Source organism: Rhinatrema bivittatum, chromosome 2 (genome assembly GCF_901001135.1).
Source record: "Rhinatrema bivittatum chromosome 2, aRhiBiv1.1, whole genome shotgun sequence".
Taxonomy (NCBI): domain Eukaryota; kingdom Metazoa; phylum Chordata; class Amphibia; order Gymnophiona; family Rhinatrematidae; genus Rhinatrema; species Rhinatrema bivittatum.
The window spans coordinates 258,161,671-258,186,645 of NC_042616.1; the positions used below are offsets into that span (position 1 = coordinate 258,161,671).

Genomic DNA, 24,975 nt, shown 5'->3' on the forward strand with positions numbered 1-24,975 from the left:
ACCGTGCTAGGCTCTGAAATTTCACTCACGAGACAGCGATCATATGGGAAATCCTGCACAAGCTGTACTGAGCTCTGAGAGCATGGTTTGTACAGCGTTATTGGATGACATCACCCCCATGATATGGCTAATTCATCCTGCTGACCATAGAGAACCCAGTTTGCAGCAAGCAAATTCATTCCGTAAAGTATCATATAACTGTTGTCCTAGAGAGCCTACATTGTCTCTGTGTGGAAAATAGGATGCAGTTTAATCTTCTGAACCTTGTGTATACAACTTGTCAGGGGTAGGGACAGTTATATCTAAAACATTTACAGCCATATATTTTCATGCAATTGTTGAGATCCACATGGGGAATTTCTCTCAGAACCTTTACTTAAGGTTACTAGATTAGCTTCTATTCATGGCAGAGCTTTATGTAGCTGGGCATTCACTGTAGAAAATGCTGTCTCTAGAGCTGAGGAGCTTGAATTCCTACCTTTTCTTTTGAAAAGTATAAAAACACCTGGCTTTTCACTTTGGAATTGTCTTAAATGTGGAGAGAGTAGAACAGGATGGGTTTTGGTCATATAAATTTGTCTGTAGAATTTTCCTATTTAACTAGTTTATGTTTGATATTTCTTTGTGGCTATATCATAAATCAAGATTTTCTATATTGAATTTGTGATATTTGACATTTTATGGTCACTCATGGTCTGTAATACTGGTCAGGTTTAGTAATGTGTTTTCTATATGGCAAAATGTATGTGTTGTGTACTTATTTTGTGGCTTTTTGATTCTTGAAAAGAAAATTTCAACATTGTACCATGCCTGGAGTATTAATGAGGAGTATTAATGAGATCATGCTTTAATAGTATCATTTTTATATATTACCATTTGAACAAGATAGCAATTCCGTTTCCTTTTTGTTATATATTTTTTTTTACATTAATATGTTCTAATTTGTTTAAAATAACTTTTATGATTTGTCTTTCTGGCCACCTTAGAGGTTTTACCTAGCAAAATTTTAAGTACCGTATATATCAATTTCCCAGTATCTAAGTCACAAATGGCAACAGATCTGATCAACAGATTAAATCAGAATGGTATCCATTATGTTCCCAACCATTTGTAACATTTTTTTCAGCCTAACAGGGTCATTTATTATTTTGCATTAATACATGTGATAATGCTGTAACCCCTGCTTTATTTACTGCAACGTGTTAGTATGCAAATGTCACATTTACTATGCAAGTGGGAGGAGTTTGGGCCATGGTTAATGGTAATGAGCGACTCCTAACGTCAAATGCAATAGAGTAACACACAGCTATGCAGGTTTTAATGCTGGAAAGAACTAAACCCAGAGTTACTAGCGCCCCCTCTTACAGTGGTATAAATAGTAAACTTATATGTGAGCCTCTGCAGAGTCTTTCTCTCAGCCATTTGCAATAAAAGCTTTTTCAGTCTGTGACACACCTGCAGTGGATTACTCAGTGTGCGATGTGAAAATGAGTGGAGCAATAAGTGTATCGCATGTTGTGGAAATTACTTATGCGGTAGCAGGGAAATTATCCTAATCATGCCCCTTTTTTATTGCAGGCGCTATTTTCGTGATATTTATAGCATTTTGATGAATCTGGGGTAAATTTGTATTATTCAGCAAATTGAGGGAAGGACATTTTCATTTTCATGCTTCTCTGCTACAAAGACTTAATAGCTCCCCTATGAGGAAAGACTAAAGAGGTTAGGACTTTTCAGCTTGGAGAAGAGACGGCTGAGGGGGGATATGATAGAGATGTTTAAAATCATGAGAGGTCTAGAACGGGTAAAATGTGAATCTGTTATTTACTCTTTTGGATAATAGAAGGACTGGGGGCACTCCATGAAGTTAGCATGTGGCACATTTAAAACTAATCAGAGAAAGTTCTTTTTTACTCAACGCACAATTAAACTCTGGAATTTGTTGCCAGAGGATGTGGTTAGTGCAGTTAGTATAGCTGTGTTTAAAAAGGATTGGATAAGTTCTTGGAGGAGAAGTCCATTACCTGCTATTAATTAAGTTGACTTAGAAAATAGCCACTGCCATTAGCAATGGTTACATGGAATAGACTTAGTTTTGGGTGCTTGCCAGGTTCTTATGGCCTGGATTGGCCACTGTTGGAAACAGGATGCTGGGCCTGATGGACCCTTGGTCTGACCCAGTATGGCATGTTCTTAGGTAAATTTTAAAAGGAGCGCAGTTGCACCCATAAATGTGTGAATTGGGCACGTGAATAAAAATCTGCTTAATTTTATATTGTCCATGCAAGTACACGCGTATCATTTAAAATATCCCTACCGCGCGTATGTGTGGAGCCTTTACGCGCATACTCACACAAGTGACCATGTTTGGGAGAGGGGAGGGAGACAATCTGACACTCTCTTTATACCTCCCACTGTTAGAGGGGCACTTTCAACTCAGAGTGGGTTTTGAGGGGGGGGGGGGCAGCGGTGTTAAAAGGTCTACAGACCCTTGCACCCCAGGCAGACCAGTGTAACACTGCTCTCTTCCAAAACCCACCCGGAGTTGTGAAAATGCCTCTCTTACAGTGGGAGAGAGAGAGTGTCAGATTCGGTCTCTCACCCCTCCCCAGGTGTTTAGGATCCCTTTGGCTCAAAATCTCCAGACTTGCGCCTCATCAGGACCAGTAGTAAAGTTACGCAGATAACATAGCATGCATTGCCATGTTCAGCCTTGCAAAATTTGGGGGTTACGTGCGTAAGTCTTGGTCCCATCCCTTTTTTGCCCCCTTATTCTTGACATGCGCCCAGGTATGTACGCACGTACCTCCTGGCTTCTTAAAACTCACGTTGCTCACACATGGCCCACATGTATGGGCTCGTTCTGTTTTTGGGTTTGTCTATTTTTGTTTATTTTGAAAAAAATATAGTTGCTAGGCTGGTTTTAGGATGGTCTAGGCCAGAATCATCTGTACCACTGCTTGTGAAACTACACTGATTGCCAGTCAAATTGAGATGCAAATTTAAAGACCCTTGTCCTAGCATTTAACACCTTGCAAGGACAAAATCCTTTGGAAACGTCCTCAAAGTTACTCACTTTCAGTATGGTTTACAGCTGCAACTTCACTCTGAGTTTGTCATGTAAGACTTAAAAATCGGTCTTTCCATGATGGTTTCCAAATTCTGGAATAGTCTTCCATTGGACATCAGGGAAGAATTGGACTTGATATTTCAGCATAAAATAAAAACATGGCTGATGTTAGAGCTTCCAAATTAAACTGGGAAGGCTCTTTAAGTTTAAAGGGTGTAGCGATGAGGTCTGAGTTGAGGTATTTTTCTGCATGTTATAGAGGGATGGTAACATGATTTACTATTTTTGTTTTAATGGATGTAGCTTGTTTTATTGTTTGTATGATATTGTGATGGCTAAACATGTACATCGCTTTGGAAAATTTTACCATAAAATTGGAAAGTGCTTAATAAATATTATAAATAAATAAAATAAAATATTTTCATGCTTACTTATACAGCAGATTCTGTGACTTTTGTAACTCCACCCCTACCACTCCTTCAAAAATGAAAATAAAAAACTGCCATAGGTTTGGAGAAAAAAAGAACTTGAATATGCTTCCTAAATCGAACCATGTTCCTGAACAGTGGTTCAGTTACCAGAAAACTATATTGAAATTTTGTGATAATGAAGCTTGTAGCTATTGCTCATTTGTAGCTGAAGTTTGTTTTTATACAAAGCTACTTCAGTGTGCCATTCTCAACTATCCATAGTTACGGTAGCACCAGCTGCTCTTGCTTCACCTGTGTGTATATAACTAATATAGTACTGTGGTAAAAAGCTAATTAAAGTTTTGAAAAATAATGCTGTAAATAAAATAAAAAGTATTAACCATATATTTTATTAGTAATATACTCAAAGAATAAAATCTGAAAACAGTTACATTTCCATTAAAACCACTTTTAGAAAAATTGCATATAAATGTCCTTAAATTATTTTGAATGTCTCAGGAGAAAATATGACGTTTCCAATATCCTACTTCTTTTGGGAAATGTTCTTGTGGTATATAAACTCCTTTCAGTTAATGGTCCAATCCTCTAATATAATTGATTTCCTACCATGAAACTTGACAATGACTTTGCTGTACTTGCAAAGCTTCTCTCCTTGATTGTGAATCTGTTCCGTTTACCACTGGAACTTTTTTTTTTTTTTTTGGTCTCCTCTCAACAAAAGACCTTTTGTTTCATCTTATCTTGGAGGCTGAGACATTAACTATCTGAGTAAAGGACCAAGTTTCTGTTGATAAGATTTATCATTGTATCCTGGACAAACCATACTCAGTATAAAGAGGTGTTGAAACTTTTATATATCCATCCTTACAATGTTAAACTTCAAAGTAACCTGAGCCTGGCTTCCTGCTCTGCTGTCAAGCAGGAAAATCAACAAAGTATGGTTTGTCCAGGGTAGAATGATGAAGAGTAACACCACCAATGTTTCAACTAGTATTGTTACTAATTATTTACACTTTTTATTATACAATGTCAAAAAACATTTACATCTCCATATTTACATAAACTTCCTGAGAGAAATCATTGACAATGAAGCAATCTTCTGTGTGTACCCATTAACATCCATTCTGTCCATACCACAAACTGCATTCATTACCCACTTGTAAATTGCTTAACACTCCTTAAAAAAAAACTTATGTATTGCATTTATATATCTTTATGCATATCGCTGATCACAAAACGAAATTACTTCCACACAATATTATATATTGCAGAATCCCACGCGAGGTTTATTTAGTTAATTTTAATCCATTACCACTCAGTCACGGCAGCCCTGACCCCTGCAGCTCTCAGGTGTTTTGACCTTTTGCATGCTTCTAAACAGAAATTGCCTATAAAAGTACAAGATGTAGTGGTAAAGAGAGGTTGTCAGCTAATGATTGGCTCTGAGTTGTCAACTTTTTCCTGGAACGGTCTCAACAAAGATGAGACGCAAAGAGTGGAATCTAGTGGGGCCAGAACATACCAGAATAATGACTCAAACTTATTGTGGGAATGAGTGAGTTAAAAGTGGTAAAGTTTTAAGTGGTAATGTTCGTAAGAATTTGGTGAAAGATTCAAGATGACCTACTGGGTTGATGAATAATGTTGGATCATTCTATATGGTAGATTGCTTATGAATCAGGCAAGTGATCAGGTCGAGCACCTTCTGTGACAAGTTATCGCTATTGCACCACATAAGGGCATTACATTGCAGGAGACATTTGTTTAATGAACGGCAGATTAAAACACCTTTGAAGCCTGTATCGGTGAATCAAAGGCCTTTGTATGGACTGTTTTAACAGCTTGAAATTAACTAAGTAAACCTTGCATGGGATTCTGCAGTATATAATATTCTATGAGAGTAATTTAATTTTATGATAAGCGATATGCATAAAGATATATATGGAATGTATGAGTGGCTAATGAATGCAGCTTGTGGTAAAGATGTAATGGATGTTAATGGGAACAAAAGCAGGAGTGGATCAGTGTCAGGGAAAGAAATTGTATTGATCGTTTAACAAAGTGCCCGACTCGGGCTGAGTTTCGCCCATGAACAAGGGCTGCTTCAGGGGCTATAGTATTCCAAACAGTCTGAATAGTAGATGGTTGTTCTATTTCTAATCACAGCCAATGATTCTTTCTCAGGAAAATATTACACAGCTTCAGTTTCGTTTTAAAGAATGTGATCGTAATGCTCCAGCCGGCATTAGAGCTAACTGGCTAAACTTCCAGCACTGTAACACAGGTGAAGCAAAAGTAGTTTGTGTTAACTTTAAATAGTTTAGAAGAGCACACTGAAGCAGCTTTGTCTTAAAAACAAAACAAAAAAAAAAAAAAACCCCAAACCTTTGGCTACAAATATATTTACCTACCCACAAGCTTCACTATATATATATATATATATAATTTTTTGTTGTTTTTGCTTCGCCTTTCCATGTATATATACCTCCCTTGTCTTTTGCTGGGCAGGAGTCAGTCTCCTGGCACTGTAGTTGTGGCACACTTGGCGAGGGACTTAAGAGGCCGGCTGTAAGTGATTATGGATAACTGTGTAACTGGTGTTCAGTTTCTGGCTTTGATCATGTTGCCCAATTTGTTTTTCAATAAGGAAAGTTTGTTCTGTAGAAATTTTGAAACCCTTCCTCTATGCAATTATACACATCGTTTTTCCTTTTGTTAGCTTATACACCACATCCACTGGCACAGCATACAATTCTTAAAGTTGAGTCAAATTTAAGTCCTAACATTTCATTTAAAAGAAACATTTATTTGTCAGCACATTGTGTATAATTCCATGAATGTGATTTACATATTTCATAAAGATGGCATCATAATTCTTCATATAAATTGATATGTCTTTAGAAGATTTCTGTCTTCAGGATATTAACATCCTTTCTTTGAACTTTTTTGTATTAAATTTGGTTTCAAAAGTAGATTTAGTTCCATACAGTTGAAAGTATAGAAATGGTATTGACAGACATATTTTTCTGTTTTGCAAGCAATCATTTTGTGGTTCTTTGCTTTTTTGTGTCAGATATTTTACCACCTTCAGATATTGTTTCTATAAAACAATATCTTTATAAACAATTAAGGAATTGTGGTTTTGTCAAATGTGGTTTTTTTGTTTGTTTTTTAACTGTATTTCAGGATAAGCAATGGGAACAGTATATTGATTATGCGGTTCTGTTTTGTTTTCTCCTTTACAATAGGTTGACATGAACTTTATGAGAAAAATCCCCCCAGGAGCAGAAGCATCCAATGTTTTAGTGGGAGAAGTAGAACTTTTGGAAAGACCTGTCATTGCTTTTGTGAGACTTTCTCCTGCGGTTCTTCTTTCAGGTCTCACGGAAGTTCCTATTCCCACACGGTAATGGCACCAGTGGGCGAGGTGTTTCAAGTAAAATCAAGTACTGGGAAATTTAGTTGTCACCTCTAATGTGCAGGTTTTGTTCCCTCCACACACACACAAAGGTTTCCGAAGTTATAGCAAGCCACTTAGCAAGAAATAATATTCTGTGCTATTCATGGGTTACTGGAGGTATAGGAGAAAGAAAAGAGCTGGGAGGATGATTGGTATTATGTAACTGAAACCTTAGTTCAGCAAGGTTCAGACATTTATAATAAGCCTGAATAAGAGTGTTTGTTGTAGTTACTGGATTTCACACTGTAGAGTAACTTGGAAATTTGATAGAGAAGTCAAATTGTGCTGATGCAAGTGACCCTGGAGTGAAATTGTGTAGAATGAGCAAGTAGACAAGAAGTGGGCTTAGGTGATACTAGTAAATCTTCTGTTCGAGTCAAAAGGTGGCCACCTGAAACCAGCTAAATCAATAAGGAATTGGAGATATAGGCTTCCCTTAAGTTATTTGGAACTGTAGGAGGTGGTGATGCTTGATTATTTAACAGGCTGTGGTTTTGTGCTGGATAAAGGCCATAATTGGACTGTCACATTTTGCTGGTGAACTTTTAGTATATTCATTTTCAGTAATTTTGTACTATGGACTATTTTCACATGCTTCTTGGTGCTAGTCCTGTCCCGCTTTGTGGTGGTGTAGTTACAACACAATACACAAGGCTTCATTTTTTTTTCCACTAATTTGCAAGCTGAAAGTGACGGCGCCTACAAATTAAAATTTTCAAGTTTTATTTACAGTTATGATGTCCTTAATAGTTTATTCTTCGTAACACACGAGCTTTCACTCACTCTTTCTACATAAATCATATTCAAATGAGAAAGTCTGAAAATGCAGAATTCACTGTGCCCCTTTTCTTTGCTTTTCATTAAGGGCTAGATGTACAAAAGGGTTACTCCTATTTTGTGTATGTGGGAGAAAAATGCTTAGTTCATTTGCTCCTTAGTTAACCAATATTTTTTTCTATAAATTTTACTACAGTCTATACTTATTAGTAAATTCAAGAAGTAAAGAGAAAACATTTGTTGTACTTTTGTTATAAATGTATTAGTACATGATTTATTTATTTATTTAAAAAAATATATACTGCATGAGCAGTTAAATAAGTTTATAAACCAAAACAGACAAACAACAAACCTCCTCCTACCTACCACCCCACAGTACTTTGTCCCTCTTCCAGCTATGAATGTATCACAACACCACACTATACTCCTATCCTTCTTTCCCCAAAACAGCTGCGGTGTGCACAATTATCATATCATACAAACTCCCTCAATCCTTAAGTGGGAGTAGATGGGACTTAACCAACTTCCAAATTTTTAAATAATTAATTTCGCTCCTAACCTTTGCTGGCAGCAAATTCCAAATCTGTGGTGCTGTAGTTATAAATGCCCATTTTAAGCAACAACTAGATTTAAACCTGGGCCCCTGAGATAACCCTGGAAAATCTCAGCACTCATCCAGGTTTATACCAAACCAATGTTTGATATGGAAATGCACGATTAGCACATAAGAATGATAGAAATTCTGATAATTTCACTGAATTAGCCTGAAAGTACATTAATTATATAGAAAAGACAGATGTTATAGAGAGAATAGTGGTTAAAAAAAAAAGAATTGCCCCATAGGACAAATTATGGACCAGGGTTATGGAATCTACTGATGGAAAACAATGTTTTTAAAAACTCGACCCATAGAAATTTAATTTAATACTGGGTAATATTATTTCTAACTATTCTATATAAACTGCCCAGCAGTCATAACCTGTGGGCACCCTGAATGGAAAATTAGTTTTAATTGTCTTTTATTTAGCTTTCTCTCCCAGTACTTTCCTGGTCTCAGGTGAGGGAAGATCACAGCAGCTTAGATGGTGTGCAACTTTTTGGGCTTGGAAGGGTAGAAAAAGCCCTGCCACAGCAACATTGCTTTAAGCTTAATGGCTTTCCATAGCTGATAGGTGCCCAGCAGGTGCCCCCTTGATACCAGCTTTTGAAATTTACATAATTCTAAGAGGTCCATAAGAGACTGGAATTTTCTTGGTTTTGTCTTGCAAATCTGGTTTTGAGCTGCAGCACTGTGCCCCTTGCAGTTTAGTTCCATAAAGACTAAAATGTTAAGGGGGTGCTGGTGAGCACCAAGGGAGATTGCTGCCTAGTTCTTTAGCTCCTCAGATCTCCTTTCTGAATCAAAGATTTTGTTGCTGATTAGTACTGCTGCACTCCTGCAACTTGCTTTGAAAAAGTTGAAGGAATGTCTGGCACAAAAATGGGCAAGATAGAGGCTGCTTTTGCTGTTGCCTTGGGGTCCAAAAGAACGAAGCATGATCCTTCTTCCTAGAGCTGCTGCAGCTAAAAGAGATGCTGCATCACAACATTGAAACGAACTGTGCTATTAAATTAGGACTCTCCGACCTAACAGCAAGTGTAGCTGCATCTCAACCTTGTATTTGAATCCCTGGAAGGCAGAATGGACACCTGCAAAGCCGTGATTTCAGAGCTCAAATCTGCCTCTGTCAAAATGGCCTCCTTACAACGTGATCTAGAAGACTTGTGTAATAGCAACCAGAGGAATAATATACGCATACTTGGGGGTACCTGAAGGTAAGGAAGAGCCAAATGTTACCATTTCTGAGACAGCTTATTCTTGCAAGTCTTGGCCTGCAATTCGAACTCCCTCTCGAAATCGAGCATGCATACCACATCCTGTCAAGGCTGACTCCTCACAGGAAACACCTACAGCCAATCATATTAAACGTTTTACACTATCAGCAGAGCCTGACCATCCTTTCAACAGTTAAATCCAAGGTGCCAATATCTTATGACTCAATGTGGCTTACTTTTATCCCGGACCGAACAAAAATGACTTATGCATGTCGGAAGCTATTTCTAGGTCTGAGACTGCAACTTAAGGAACTCTATGCACAGTACAAGCTGCTCTACCTTGCGTGAATGCAGAGTGCACATATTAATGCTACACGCACATACACCGAAAGTCACTTGAATCATCATGGAATGATATCCTTTATTCTCTCTCCAGCTCTAATAGCTTTGTGCTCCATTTGTTTAATTGGGTTTTTTTGGGTGGGGGTGGGGGGGGGGGGGGTTTGGCTAAATTTGAGCTTCACTGTTGTACCTCCCATTGAATGTTTTTGTTTACCTTTTCTGTTGGCTTTACTACAGCACTGTGATGGTCACGCCTTGTTTATTTTACTGAGGGAGGTACTTGCAAGTGACATCTTCTTTCCTAAACTATTGGACTTTCTATTGGTTTCTCTCATATATTTGACCATGTCCCGGATGGTGAAGTTAATTATGGAGCTGCAGGCTTTCACCTGACTTTCTCTGCCTGCTATAAACTGCCCAATATCAATTTCCATATACCGGATGACAAACTCATGTTTTTCATAACAAGATACAGCAGATGTCCTGTTATATTTTTTATCTATATATTCATTTTTTGTGCAGCGACTTAATGTTCCAACCCTTGTTGGAGGACTGAGTGGCCTACATCCTTGCCACACCACTCCCTTTTCTCTTTTCTCCTTTCTCCCTGGCTTGGGAGAATTTGTGCCACTATTCCATTTTATATGTGTATCTTTTTTTTGTTGTTTTTTTTCCATTGATGGTTTTTCTCCCTCATATTTTATGCAGCCTCCTTTACATTCTAATATCTGTTACCTCTCTGATTGCTCTGTATTGTTGTCATGGTTGGCTGTGTATTGGGAATAATCTGATATTTTTGTCCACTTTTACTATGGCTTCTGATTTAAACATTTTTATATTGAATGTAAATGGTTTGAACCACTGCATCAAGTGAAAGAAAATGTTAACTCATTTCAAATCGCTACATCCAGACCTTTTGGTTTTGTTTGTTTTTCTTACAGGAAACTCATTTGTCAAGTGCAGAATCTCTTAAATTTTAAAAGGGATTGGGTCAGGGCAGGTTATTATTGTTCCTGCATCTCCTAAATTAAAGGAGGGTTGCCAATTTAGCACATAAGTTTGCCTTTACAAATTATCCATCAAGAAGCCAATCCTGAAGGACGGTGGCTTGCTGCAGTGGTTATTCTCCATACTGCCCCAGTGTTGCTTAATATTTATGCTCCTAATACCTGTTAACTCTTACTACAAGGATATTTCTGCTCTTGTTCTCTTATGCTGAGTTGGCGGTAATGGGTGGTGGTTTTAACCAACCTATAGATTTAATATTGAACTGAAAATCCACCAGTCTGGGTAGATCCTCTCCCTCTCACAAGGCTATCACTAACCTTATTTCTACTCATGGGTTGGTGGATCTTTGGAGGATATTACTCTCTACTGATAAAGATTCTACCCTTTTCTCCTTTCTCCACCAGACTTGCTCCTGTATTGACTACTTTTTAGTTTCCCGTATCCTGGGTAATCTGTGAATTAAGCCTTTCCCTCTCTTCATCTGTTAGATGGGTGGTCTGCACTTTTGCCTCTAATATCTCTCTCATACTTATATCTGATCATGTTACGATTTCTCTTTTTATTCATTGCGACTTACCGCCATCTAATGTCCCTAGTTGGAAATTCAATCCTGCTCTGTTGAAAGATTTTCAATCTGAAATCTGTGCTTTCATCGATGACTCTTTTTATAAAAATAATTCAGATGTTTCTCAGAAAACTATATGGGAAGCTTTCAAAGCTACAATTTCTGATGAAATAATTAGTTATTCCATCCATTCTCGTAAACTCTCTAAAGAGCAAATTTTGGATTAGGAATATCAGATATCCATATTAGAGCAGGCTCATATTAGAACTCAAGGTAATTCACTAGGCACAATTACGGATTTAAAATATCAATATAAATTGCTTAGCAAGCATGCCGAAAAAGTCATATTTCTACAGCAATCCACATATTCTGAGCAAAATAAGTCTGGGAGATGATTAGCTAATTACCTGTGGGACTGCAAAGGCATCATAGGATTGCAGCTCTAAAATCTAAGAATGATGCTCTGCTCACCACTCAGGCTGAAATTCTTCAGGAATTTAGGCAGTACTGTCTCTCATTCCTCTGAATCCTGCAAAGATCTTTCTCTTATAACTGACTTTTTGTCTCTTTGGACCACCCATCTCTAATAGATGAAGAGAGGGAAAGTCTTGATTCACTGATTACCCAGCCTGAGATAGGTCATGCCCTAACCTCCCTCCAATCACAGAAAGCTCCAGGCTTGGTTGGACTTTCAGTTGAGTTCTATAAAGCCTTTTCTTCTTATCTTCTTCCCCATTTGGAATCCCTGTATTGTGCAATGCAGGATACTAGTATAGCAGCTGCTCATTTTAATGATGTTAAAATTATGGCATTCCCTAAACCCAATAGGGATTAGTAGTTTCAAACTATAGACCTATTTTGCTCCTCAGTGTAGATTATAAAATTGTTGCTAAATTATTCACCATATGATTTAGTGCTGTTGTGGGTAAATTGATACACATCACTCAATATGGATTTATGAAAGGTCATCTAATTACAAAGTGCGGCTTTTTCTTATCTACATATTGCTAAAGATACACTGAAATCTTTGGTAGCCTTATCTCTGGATACAAAAAAGGCTTTTGATCACATTGAGTGGGATTACCTAGTTACTTTTCTCCACTGGTTTGGTTTTGTTAATTCCTTTTTATCCCTTACTAAACCCTTATGTTCTCCACGATCACTTTCAATTAATAGAACTCTATCTGAAAAGCCCTTCTATAATGAGGAAATCGGGAAGACTGCACTTTTGTTTAATAACTCTCCTAGCGATTTGACAAGACCCAGTTGTGAAAAGTATTCGACTCAGTAATGTGGAGCACAAACTATTGGCTTATGCGGATGATGTTAGTCTATATGCCAGGCAGCGCACTGACGCAATTCCTAGAATAATCCATAGCATATTTCCTCCTATTCAATCATATCTGGATACCGTGTTAATTGGAATAAATCCAAAATTATGCCCCTTAATGGTTGGCCATTGGACTTGCTTCTCACTTTCTGCAGTTCCAAATGGTTTGAAATACTTAGGTATTCAATTCTATAATTGTCTTCATTTGATCCTCTTTAAAGCAGAATACCACATAATCATTCTATTAACTGACAGCATGAATAGATTGTTGCCATCATTTCTCTCATGGAGGGGGAGGAGTTTAGACACTTAAAATGTTTGTCCCCAAATTAATTTTGTACTTAACATGTCTGCTTTTTTCCTATAAATTATATTGCAAAGTAGATGCAATATTGGCCCGTTCTTTGTGGAATAATAAAACCCCACATATTGCCTCGCACAACCTGAATTACTTCAAGAGCTAGGTGATGTCAGTTTTCCTGACTAATTTTGTGTCATTTACCGTATTTTTCGCTCCATAAGACGCACTTTTTTCCCCCCAAAAGTGGGGGGAAAATGTCTGTGCATCTTATGGAGCGAATGTAGCGTCTCTCCCTTTCGCGCGCCGTCCCCTTCCTCCTCCTTCCCCCAACTCAGCCCAATCAGCATGGTGGCGCAGGTCAAATGTAGGAAACATTTTGTCATGAATCCCTGAACTGTGCCATGAGCTGGAAGGGTGGAGGTTTGTGTCTTGTGTCCTCTATCCCAGGCGGTATATTGCCCTCATGATTTTCTGCTGTGTCTGGACAGATGAGAGGGAGATGGCCTGTGCTGACCATGGGCTTTGATGCCGCGTGTTGTCTTCTGCTAGTGGAACTTGAGCTCCCTGCCGATCTGCTGTTCCCGGGGTGCAACTTACTGCGAGGGTCTGCGTGGCGCAGGTCAGACATCAGCTGTTTGAACCGCGTGGGCTACGGAGGCCCCTCCAGTTTAGACGGCTGGCATTTGACCTGCGCCGCGCCAGCCTTCGCAGTGGGAAGCACCCCAGGAACAGCAGACTGGCAGGGAGCTGTTGAACTGGAGGGGTCTCCGTAGCCCACGCGGTACAAACAGCTGATGTTTGACCTGCGCCACGCCAAACTTCGCAGTGAGATGCACCCCGGGACCGGCGGGGAGCTCGGGCTCTGCTGGTGGAGGGACGATACATGGTATCAGGGTTTGTGGTTGGTGCAGGCCATTTCCTTCTCATTTGTTTGGATGTATTGGTGGAGGGTCATGGGGATGGTATACTGCCTGGGATGGAGGACACATAACACAGACCTTTGCTTTTTTGGTTCTTGGTGTGGTTCAGTGATTTGTGATAAAATGTTTTTTGCATATGAAGCAATGTGGCTTTTCATAACTGGTTAGCAGTTTTTGATAGCTGAAATTAATGAAAAGCAAATAGAATTACTGCCTGTGCTGATTAAGTAGCTACCTGTTGAAATATTAGGAGCAAATTGCTCTCCTAATCAATGTAATATAGCCCTGACTATTTATTATTGAGCTTTGGAGCAGTCATGAAAGTTTAAAATAACTGGTGTGTGAGAGCTGTGTGTATGAGGGAGAGAGTCTGTGATTGTGGGTATGTGTATATGTGAGGGAGAGCTAGTGAGTGTGAAAGAGCCTATGAATGTATGTGAGGGAGAGAAAACCAGTGAGTGTGAGTACCTGTGTGGATGTTCTCTGCCTTACAATAAAAAAACAAAACCAATAAAATATCCCACAGACTGCCACCAGTGGTGAGTTCTGTACAGAGCCCGTCATGGGGACAGACATTTTTTTTTCTTATTTTCCTCCTCTAAATCCTAGGTGCGTCTTATAGTGCGAAAAATACGGTATTTTGCAGCAGGGTCTCACTTGGATTTCAGAAGCACTGGACATATTGAAATGCTAGAAGATTTAGGAAAATTAAGAATTCTCAAGAGCTTCTCATCTATGCTGTGTAACTTCCTGACAACAACCAACAAGGACTGAATTACATAGTCTGGGTAAACAAATAAGCATGGGTGTAGCTTGCTTATTGCGGCGGTTACTACCCCTAACTAATTAAGCTAGATATTTCACTTAGAGGCAGTTCCAACACTGCTCTCTACATTAATGGTGGGGGTGGAAGGGAAATAGAACCAAAAGGTTACTAAGAGCCAAGAGTACAGATAAGTATGAGAAGAAAAAAAAGTGCGGAACTTGCTGGGCAGACTGGATGGGCCGTTTGGTCTTCTTCTGCCGTCATTTCTATTTTAATTAGAGACAGGTCACATTTTCCTAGAGACTCACACTGTTTTTCGAAAGAAGAGATACGTTCAGTATTACTATTACTTGACCATGACCAGATACTTGCGTTTGAACCTGTGCTACAACTGAATTAACATTTCCTAATCTAGACTCCAAACACTGTTCTAAACCTTTAATAGCAATCCAAAGGGTTTCTAAAGTTATCTGTGGAGGAATAACAAGAACTGAAACTGAAGAAGCCGTTCCCATAGCCGGGTTTGCTGGAGTCACATTAGTATCCCCAGCCAATTCCTGAAAGTCTATCAAAGCAGGTTCTCCCACCACCGGAGGAGAACTCAAGTTACCCTGAGGTTGTAGAGGTACCTCCAGAGAACTTGCTGAAGCCTCAGAGTTCAAAAAAGGTGGCAGACGAGAGTCAGGACTGAGGGAGATGGAGTTCCCCAAAAGAGGGCTTGGCAACCCAAGCCATGCTGGACCGATCCTGAGGAGTACTAGTGCTGAAGGACTGCATAAAACCTTCAAGAGGATGGAGGGGGAAAGCAAACAGTTCTCTTCCTCTTTTTTTCCCCCATTTAAACCAGAAGGGATAGCAGACGAAAGAAATTCAACAGAGTTCTTTCTTTGGGTGAGTCCAACTTCAGAATCTAAGAAGATGAAAAGATACAAAGCCGCACACCCCTTTGGCGACGCGGCGGCGGGTGCCGCTGAAGAGGCGATTTTAAGGCCTCACCCGACATCCCCAACGGATGACATCAGATGCTGGGTCCTGCAATGAAACCACCATTGCTGCAACAAGAGGAAGAAAACTCCCCCGATGTTGCATTTGCTCACACAGAGCCTGCCACAGTGCCCTCTCTCTCCATCAGTTCATATGTTACTTGTTTTAAGAGTAGGATTGGGATAAGTGTTCTTATGGCTAATAAAGGTAATTGTCCTGTTTTAAACTTCTGATTTTAGCCCACTTTGATTCATGGGCTTGCAATTTCTGTCGCTCTTTTGTTCTTATCTCAAAGCATTCTCTGTCCAACTGTTCCTACTTCTTGACTCTTTGTTTTATCTATTACAGCGCTTCACTAACCAGTCAGGTTTTCAGAATCTCCACAGTGAACGTGCATGAGAGAGATTTGCATACATACACTGATCTATTGTGACACTTTATAAAGGACCAGCAAAACGAATATAGTACATGTTTTCAAGACAACAGGGTTGCCACCTTCAGTTTTATCTGAAAGCATAATTTTCTGAAGACTTTTTTTTTTTTTTTTAACCCAGCAGCTTCTGCCTCTCAATTTGCAGCTCACTCATGACCAGAGCTGGGATCTGGCATCACTAGCCTTCATTCGCAGCTAACTGGATTTTTTTTTTTTTACCTATTTTATCCTTCCTTCCCCCCCCCATTACAGACAAGTATACCTAGTCGACTCATTACAACAATGGTCCTAGGCTAGGGGCCATGTACTAGGACTCCTTCCAGTCCCTGCAGTCATGGATCCTGTATCTGGTAACTAGGTGTCACCCGTGAGCAAGGACCACAACTGCCTCTGAAGTATCCCCAGCCAACCCAGGGAGTTGAAGACTCAATTTAGGGAAGGTCACACTTTATTATTTTTTAATATCTTTTGTAACTTTTACATCTTCTGTGCAAATATTTGATGGAAAATGTAGATTTATGGAATCTTTTGAAAGATCTGTGTTTTAAAATCTTGAATATTATGAATTCTTTATAACTGATTACATTTTTTATTGAATAACACAGCAAGAGTGCATCAGAATAAGGACCCATGACTATTTCCTGACTCTCATTTAAGTTCTCAACTTGACTTGTACTCTTTTGCAGAGAATGTCATGGTGGTAATAGGCTTCGGGGGTTGTATTGGCTTTTTATTTATTGCTAACCTTTTGACTCATGTCCTAATTTATAATGCTGTTTTCCCCCATAGATACAGAATCAGTCAGGCTCATAAAGTTTAATTGACATATTTTTTTATAATTTTCTTTGTTTTAAATATTCATTATGGATTCTGTTTACCCAAATCCAAGAGACAAAAGGATTTCTGAGCAAAAGATATTTTGCATGGTTGTGAAATGCACACTTTATACATTATTCAAATAGGTATACCTTCAGAAAGACCCCCCCCCCCCTCCCTGACTGATTTGGTGGAGCTGTGTGTACTTCTTCTTGCATTTACATCAGAAGTGTGACTTTGTCCAATTCTCAAGCATTCTCACCAACTTTTCCACATCAATATTTATATTTCTCATCATTTTTCCTCTCATCCAGCAACAACTCCTCCTTCCCAGCCAAAGTAACTCAAACCTCTCTTGTCTCCCTTCTCACCATGGAGTTGTGTTCCTGGGTGAATGTGTGCTGGGAGCTGGAATGTGACTGGGTGAACTCTTGCTGGCTTGACTGTGGATAGGGTATGATGGATAGGTCAGTGTGTTCTTGACAGCTAAGTATGAGTTGGTATATATTAGTCAGCCAAGTGAAAGTGAGAATGTGTTGGTCATATGCATATGGGTTAATATGAATGAGAATGAGCTAAGCAGGTGTGTGAAGCACTGTGGTTTGAGTGGGTGTTGTTAAAAGCATTGTAGGTGAGGGTCAGTGTGTGCTGGCTGATGGAGATATGGTAGGTGAATGTGCTATAAGGGTTAAGTGTGTGTGTGTGTTTTGGCAGATGGCTTAATGGGTAGTAACAGAAATGTGTTCCTGGTTTGTGAATTTGAGAGAGAGGTATGGTGAAAGATAGGAAGGAATATTTTTCTGTGTAGGGAATTTGGGGGTGGCATGGCCTATTTTTGGGAGCTGATGCATTGTTCCAGGCCTAATATTTTGTGTGGGAGCTAGTACAGTATGCATGATGTGTATGGAAATGACGCAAAGAAACCTATTTCTGACTCTTTTCAGCTGCCTTGAATGATGACCCTTATGTAAAGATGTTTGATTTTGTTTAATGGTTTCTATACTTTTATGTTTCAAGTTTGGTTTTATTTATGCTTGTATCTGATAAATTGCCTCTAACTAGGTGGATATAAATCCTATAAATGCAGAAAATGTTTATACTTAAATCATACTTTTCTGGTTAAATTTTCACAAAGCAGTAACTCTTACAAATGTGTGTTATAAAAAAAAACATACATAGTAACACGTTCTATAACGTTGGCAATTTTGGCAAAAAGTAAGTTCAGTGATTTATATATAAACAAGCCGTTAAGCCCGTTAAAACGGGCTACATCCCTCTGTCTCTCACCTCCCCCTCTTTTCTCTCTCCCTCACTCTTCACCACCCCCTCCCTCACCCACTCCTCCCCACCCTCCCTCTCCTATCACTCAGTCCCTCCCTCCCACTCAGTCTCACTCACTCCCTCCCCCCTCTCTCCCTCCCTCTCACTCACTCAGTCCCACTCACTCTCACTCAGTCCCCACTCCCTCCGTCCTCTCCCTCAGTCCCACTCCCTCCCTCCCTCTCTCCCCCTCAGTCCCACTCCCTCCCTCAGTCCCTCCCCCTCACTCAATCCCTCCATCCCACTCAGTCATTCCCTCCCCCCTCCCTCACTCACTCACTCAGTCCCACTCACTCTCCCTCAGTCCCACTCCCTCCCTCTCTCTCCCAGTCCCCCTCCCTCCCTCAGTCCCCCCTCTCCCTCTCACTCAGTCCCAGTCCCTCCCCCTCACTCAATCCCTCCCTCCCACTCAGTCCCTCCCTCTCACTCAGTCACTCCCTCCCACTCTCTCTCTCCGTCCCTCCCTCTCTCTCTCTTCTCCCTCCCTCGCTACCGCCGCCGCTCGCTACCGCCGTCGCCGCCCGCTGCCGGTACCGCCGCCGCTCGCTACCGCCGTCGCCGCCCGCTGCCGGTGCCGCCGCCCGCTGCTGCCACTGGACGCCGCCATTTTTTTTTCTTTCTGAAGCTGCCTCAGAGCGACGTGCTCGCCCGCACATGCGCGGTAGAGCTGGTCTCTACTGCGCATTTGCGGGCCGTCGGTCACAGGCCATTTATAAGGTAGATCTTTATTTTTCCTCTGTAGGTGACTGCAGTTTAGGTATTCAAGAAGTTTTCCTTTTTTTTTTTAAACTAGAAAACATCAACTGATTTTTCAAATTTGGCACAAAACTGACTGGACTCTTGCCAAACTTACCAAATTCCAGCACAGTCCAATTAATGAATAAAGTTGAGTGTCTGAAATGTAATGAAGATGCAGGTTGACCCACTCACATGTTCTATAAACACAATATAGAAATAGGTGATTGAGAATAGCCTAGTTTGTGTCTTTTTTTAACACAAGGTTGTGTAATTTTATGTATGTATAGATTTATATATAAAATACCAAAAAAATCTGTTTCTAGAATTTATTATGTAAGCTTTTCCTGAGAGAGAGATTTATCATCTTATAATATTTGATGCTCATTTGAATGTATTTTTCCACAGGTTTCTTTTTCTGTTGTTGGGTCCAACTGGCAAATCATCACAATACCATGAAATTGGAAGATCAATAGCAACTCTTATGACAGATGAGGTAAATAATCTAAAATCAATTAAGCAGCCTTTATGGTATCTTTTGAAATTAGTGTTTCTTGAAAGGGGGGAATATCTTTAATTTGTTTTTTTAGGAGATTGTTATGCAATTTCTTTTTGTCTTGTAACTGTTGACCCAATTTTCTCCTTTGTTTCCTTCTTTGGCTCATACCAGAACTATAAACTAGCTAGTAAAGAACTGAACAGAGAATTGCCTCTATCAGGTGATACAATGTGTTTTTTACGCTAGCAGGTGATCCCAAATTTTCATGCAATTTGCTCTCACTGAAGCCTGAATTTGCATCTCATTTCCCAGTAGGAAGTACTGCTTCTTGCTTTTTTTTTTTTTTTTTTTTCTTTTTTTGTGTGTGTAAAAATGCTGGTGCAAAGATGTAGGGGCATGATTTGACAGATATTGGCTGTAGATTGAAGTTTAGGTATAAATAGTGATTAGATTTGTTGAGCGTGCCAGATGTAGCTCATCTCTCTCTCTCCCTCTCTCTCTCCCTCTTCGAACACAATTTCTGTTGAGTTAGATCTGACACTTGTTTTTTGACTAACTTTTGACATCTGAATCCAAAAATGACCCCAGTTTTTCTCTATCACGTCAACTTTTAAGGTACAGGATGTCCTCCCTTTGTCCCAAAAATTGTACAAAGGAAATAAAAGAAACAATTACCTAAATATACTGTTTATTTAGTTATTTTATTCATACAAAAGCTATATATTGTTACTGTAAGTCAAATTGTGTACAAGTAGTAAAGTTCTGCTACCAAACATACATATTAAGGTAAAAATTTATGCTTATAGCTTTTCCGGCAGTGTTCAATCTGTGGACAATTTCACCTGATGCTCCAACAATAGTCAGCCATCATATTTACATCCCATCTACCCTGATACCGTGCCTCTATGACCTTCAAATCTTGGTGGAATCGTTCACCTTGCTCATCACTGACTGCACCAAGGTTTTTCGAGAAGTCAGCAAGATGGCTATGCAGAAAATGCACCTTGATGCAGTGAAGCATTTTGAAGCTCTCCAAGAGTTTCTGGACAATTTTGGTGTAATTCTGTGCTCGTGTATTTCCAAGAAAGTCCTTGACAAGGTTTTTGAATGACAACCAAGCATTCTTTTGGAGTTCTGACATTGTCCTGATGAAATGTTCATCTTTAATGAGCTGCCAAATCTGTGGACCGTCAAACGCACCGGCCTTTATCTTTTCAAACGACAGGCTAGGAAATGCCAAGATGAGATACTTGAAACAGTTTCCTTCATTTGGCAAAGCTTTAACAAATTGCTTCATGAGACCCAGTTTTATGTGCAGAGGTAGGAATATAATGTTCTCTTTTTGTCAACAAGTGGCTCATGCAGAATGTTTGGATCACCAAGTTTGAGGTCAGATCTTGGAGGCCAATTTGACTGCATCCAATGCTTCTCACAAGCTCTGACCCACATACACAGAAAACAGGGATACTTGGTGTATCCGTGTTGCTGATCAAGAAGGAAGCAGACAATTTTATTTCAGTTTGCGGTAATACCTATGTGAAGCGCTAAGATTTATTTATTTAGCACTTTTATATACCGACTTTCCAATAACAGAATTACTGATCAATTCGGTTTACATTCTAAACAATAACAATGACAGTTGATGTCTTACAATAAACAGGTAGATAAAACTTGGAAACAGATATATGGGGTTAATAACAAAACGTAAAAGTTACGGAGCCTAATGTAGGCTGGAGACACATGTGTTAGGCCAAAGGCTAGGTTTTTGATGTTTGACTGCATAAGGATACGTAGATGACCTGAGAGTTCTCTAGGGGGTTCTTGAGAGTTCTAGAGATGATCTAGAGAGTTCTCTAGGGGGATACCAATGAAGGGATGATTGGTAGGGAAATTCCACTGGCTGATATTATGAGAATGCTTGGTTGAATAACCAAGTCTTGAGTCTTTTTTTAAATATAATGGGGCATTGCACTAATCTGAGGTCTGGCGGGAGAGAGTTCCAGAGTTTGGGACCGGCCGTGGAGAATGCTCTTTTACTTAATGATGTCTTCATCGGTGGAATCTGCAGGTTGTTTTTGTAAGCTTGTCTCACTGGTCTGGTAGAGGTATGGGGTTGGAGAGGGATTTTGAGCTCGAGTGGGGCAATGTTATGTAGTGCTTTGTGGATTGATGAGAGCACTTTGAAAAGTATTCTGAATTTGACCGGAAGCCAGTGTAGGCTTTTTAAGATGGGTGATATGTGTTCTCTTTTGTTTGTCTTGGTTAGGATCCTTGCTGAGGTGTTTTGCAACATCTGTAGAGGTTTTGTGGCGTTAGCGGGGAGGCCAAGTAGAAGTGAATTGCAGTAATCTATTTTAGTGAGAGTGATTGCTTGTAGAACTGCTCGGAAATCTTGAAAATGGAGGAGTGGTCTCAGTCTTTTTAAGACTTGTAGTTTGAAAAATCCCTCCTTAACGATGTTATTGATGAGAGATCTGTAATTCATTTGGTTATCTAGTATAACTCCTAGATTTCTGACTTGTGGGGAGATTGTTAATTGGGAAGACAGGGTGGTAATGGGAAGTGTGTAGGTTCCATCCTGGGAGATGAGGAGGTATTCTGTTTTGTTTTGATTAAGAATCAGATTGAGACTTGTGAGCAGGTTGTTGATGGCTTGTTGGCATGAGTTCCAGAAGTCAAGAGTTTTATGAAGATAGTTCACTTTGCGATAAACAGCCTATTACCATAAAACACGTCCCTTTTCCTATTGCATGCGATATTTAGTACATTTTGATAAATCCAGGCCTAAGGCTGTAGAGAAAAAAAACTTGACGTAATAGAAGAAAACTAACAGCAGTTTTGAAATCGGCATGCCTATTTAAGTCTAAAACAGCTGAAAAATCGAACTCAACAGGAATTATGTTAAAAATTGTTCCCCAGTGTTGTCTGTCTATTGTCTCTGTCTATTGTCTCTATTGTCTGTCTGTCTGTTGTCTCTGTGTCTCTCTCTCTATATGCGCGACAGATATATATATATATATATATATATGTCGCGCCATCGCGCTCTCTCTTTCGCTATCGCGCTCTTGCTCGCCATCTCTCTCGCGTGCTCGCTCTCTATAATTTTCATGTGGTTAATTCACTGTTTCAAAGTTTTTGGATATCCTGTTAGTGATACAGTATTAGATATGATTTGGTCCTTCATCTTATTCTGTTGGATAGCTGAAGGTAGATGGTGGTTTAGGGAGGTGGCAGGCAATGTTTTATGTTGGATTACCTTTCTCGCATAGGTCCTGTGCAGTGGATACAAAAAGGTTTTTATCAGATTCTTCTAGTTCTGCAGGATTTGGCACTATCTCCTCTCCTGTTCAATATTTGAGACCACTGGGGAAGTTTGTAGCTTAAGCCTGACTGGCTATATTTACATGGATGATAATTAGCTGGGTGTGCCAATTAGTGAGGACTGCTGAAGTGATGGAACACCTCAATGTGCATTAACAGAATTGCAAGATAGTTTTGGATGAGTAAACTGATGTTTAATGGTCAAAAAAATAAATTTTGGAAATTGGGTTAGCCCAGAATATTCAGCCTCTGTCAATGTTAGAAGACATTGCTGTCCTGTAATTGTTGGTTAAGGACCCGGGCATGAAACATGATAGCTTTGACTTAGTCTTGTGTGTTAATGGTGAGGCACAGTGCTTTCTTAAAATTGATTGGTCAGACTGCAGACACTGCTGGATCTGAAATCTTTTAAGGTGGTTATGCATGCTTTTGTTTCCTATCTGGACTGTGGGAATAGTCTATGCATGGATTACCTGATAGGCCAGGTGTAGACAACCTTGGTCCTTGAGTGCCACAGACAGTTCTGCTTTTCAGAACTCTACTGTGTGCAAATATATCTCATGCATATTCCTTGTAGATATCCTGAAAACCAGAGCAGTTTGCTACACTCCAGGACTGGAGTTGCCTATTCTTGCGATAGGCCTATGAACAGACTACAAATAGTCCAGAATACTTTTGGCTAGGGTAATCCTGAGATGGTCAAGGTGGGTTAATGCAGTTCTGATGCGCATCCTTCATTGACTTCCTATTAAGGGTGGGCTCAATTTAAACTACTGACCCTAGTTTCACAGTTTGGAGAGGAAATGGCCCTGCTTACTTGTAGAGGAAGCTGAATTGATATGTACCTGATCTTGAGCTCTGCTCAAGCTATTTTGCCTTTTTTAGGGTTTCAACATTACAAGAATTAAGGAAAGCCTGAGTAATCGTTAGTGCTTTTTAGACAGCTGCCCTTCAGTTATGAAATAATTTTACTATTGGAGATGCGCCTTGAATTGAATTGTCTCATTTTAGAAAAAAGGTTTAGACAAATTCCTGAAAGAAAAGTCCATAAACTATTAAGGTGCACTTGGGGAAATCCACTACTTATCTGTAGGATAAACTGCATGGAATCTGTCAACCTTTTGGGATCCTGCCAAGTACTTGTGACCTAAATTATCCACTGTTGGAAACAGGATATACTGGGCTTCATGGACCTTTGGTCTGACCCAGTATGGCAAATCTTACATTCTTATGTTCTTAATTAAAGATGTTCTTTCTCAGATCCTGATGGTCAGCAGTAAATGCCTATGGTAAATCTTGATATGGATGACGAGGAGGGATTATTGGAAGGATGGTTATTGAGTTTTGGCTGTAAGGAATTTTGTCTGAGGTTAGGAATTTTGTCTGAGGTTAGGAATTTTGGGGGCCTGGTACATCTTATGGCAACTTATCAACCTTTGGATAAAGAAGTCCATCTATCTGTTTTTCCCTAGGCTGTTGTAACCTATTTGTTTGGTTTTATGCAGTGGGGTTAAATATTCTCATTATTGTTATGGCTGTACACTGTTTTGGTCAATCTTTTTAATAAGATTCAGGCAAGCAATTTAAAAGCACTTGTCATGATACTTGTTAACTATCATTTGTTACACTTGATAATCATAAAATAAGTTTTTGTAAAACTCATGTAATGCACATGCTTTACAATTTTCTAGGTTTTACCTGCATATGGAGAAATACATTACTAGATTTTTTTTTTTATTTAAGATTTTCCATGATGTTGCCTATAAAGCAAAAGACCGAAATGATCTCCTTTCAGGAATTGATGAATTTTTAGACCAAGTAACAGTCCTGCCCCCAGGAGAGTGGGATCCTTCAATACGCATTGAGCCACCAAAAAGTGTTCCTTCCCAGGTAGGCATTCTTAAAGGTCCTAACAGAATCACATTTTTGGCACACATACTAAACCTTTACTGTAGTGTACTTTCTGCTTTATTTTGGTGACCTAAGTAAAGTATTTCCAAATTATTATTTGAATTTCCAAGGTCCCTAAGAAATGCATAACTAATGAGTTTTTAGATAGTTTTTTTTTTTGTACTTTTGGTA

General features: G+C 39.4%; 1 protein-coding gene across 4 annotated transcripts in view; it reads left to right on the forward strand.

Annotated features, from left to right (window-relative positions):
- Nucleotides 1–24,975, forward strand: part of SLC4A7 (solute carrier family 4 member 7) — a 385,387-nt gene that overhangs the window by 237,976 nt on the left and 122,436 nt on the right. For all 4 annotated transcript variants that reach the window (XM_029589434.1, XM_029589432.1, XM_029589435.1 and 1 more), the window contains 3 exons: nucleotides 6,750–6,907; nucleotides 19,482–19,569; nucleotides 24,637–24,783. In XM_029589434.1, the coding sequence (XP_029445294.1) occupies nucleotides 6,750–6,907; nucleotides 19,482–19,569; nucleotides 24,637–24,783 (393 nt within the window). The remainder of the gene's footprint in view (nucleotides 1–6,749; nucleotides 6,908–19,481; nucleotides 19,570–24,636; nucleotides 24,784–24,975) is intronic.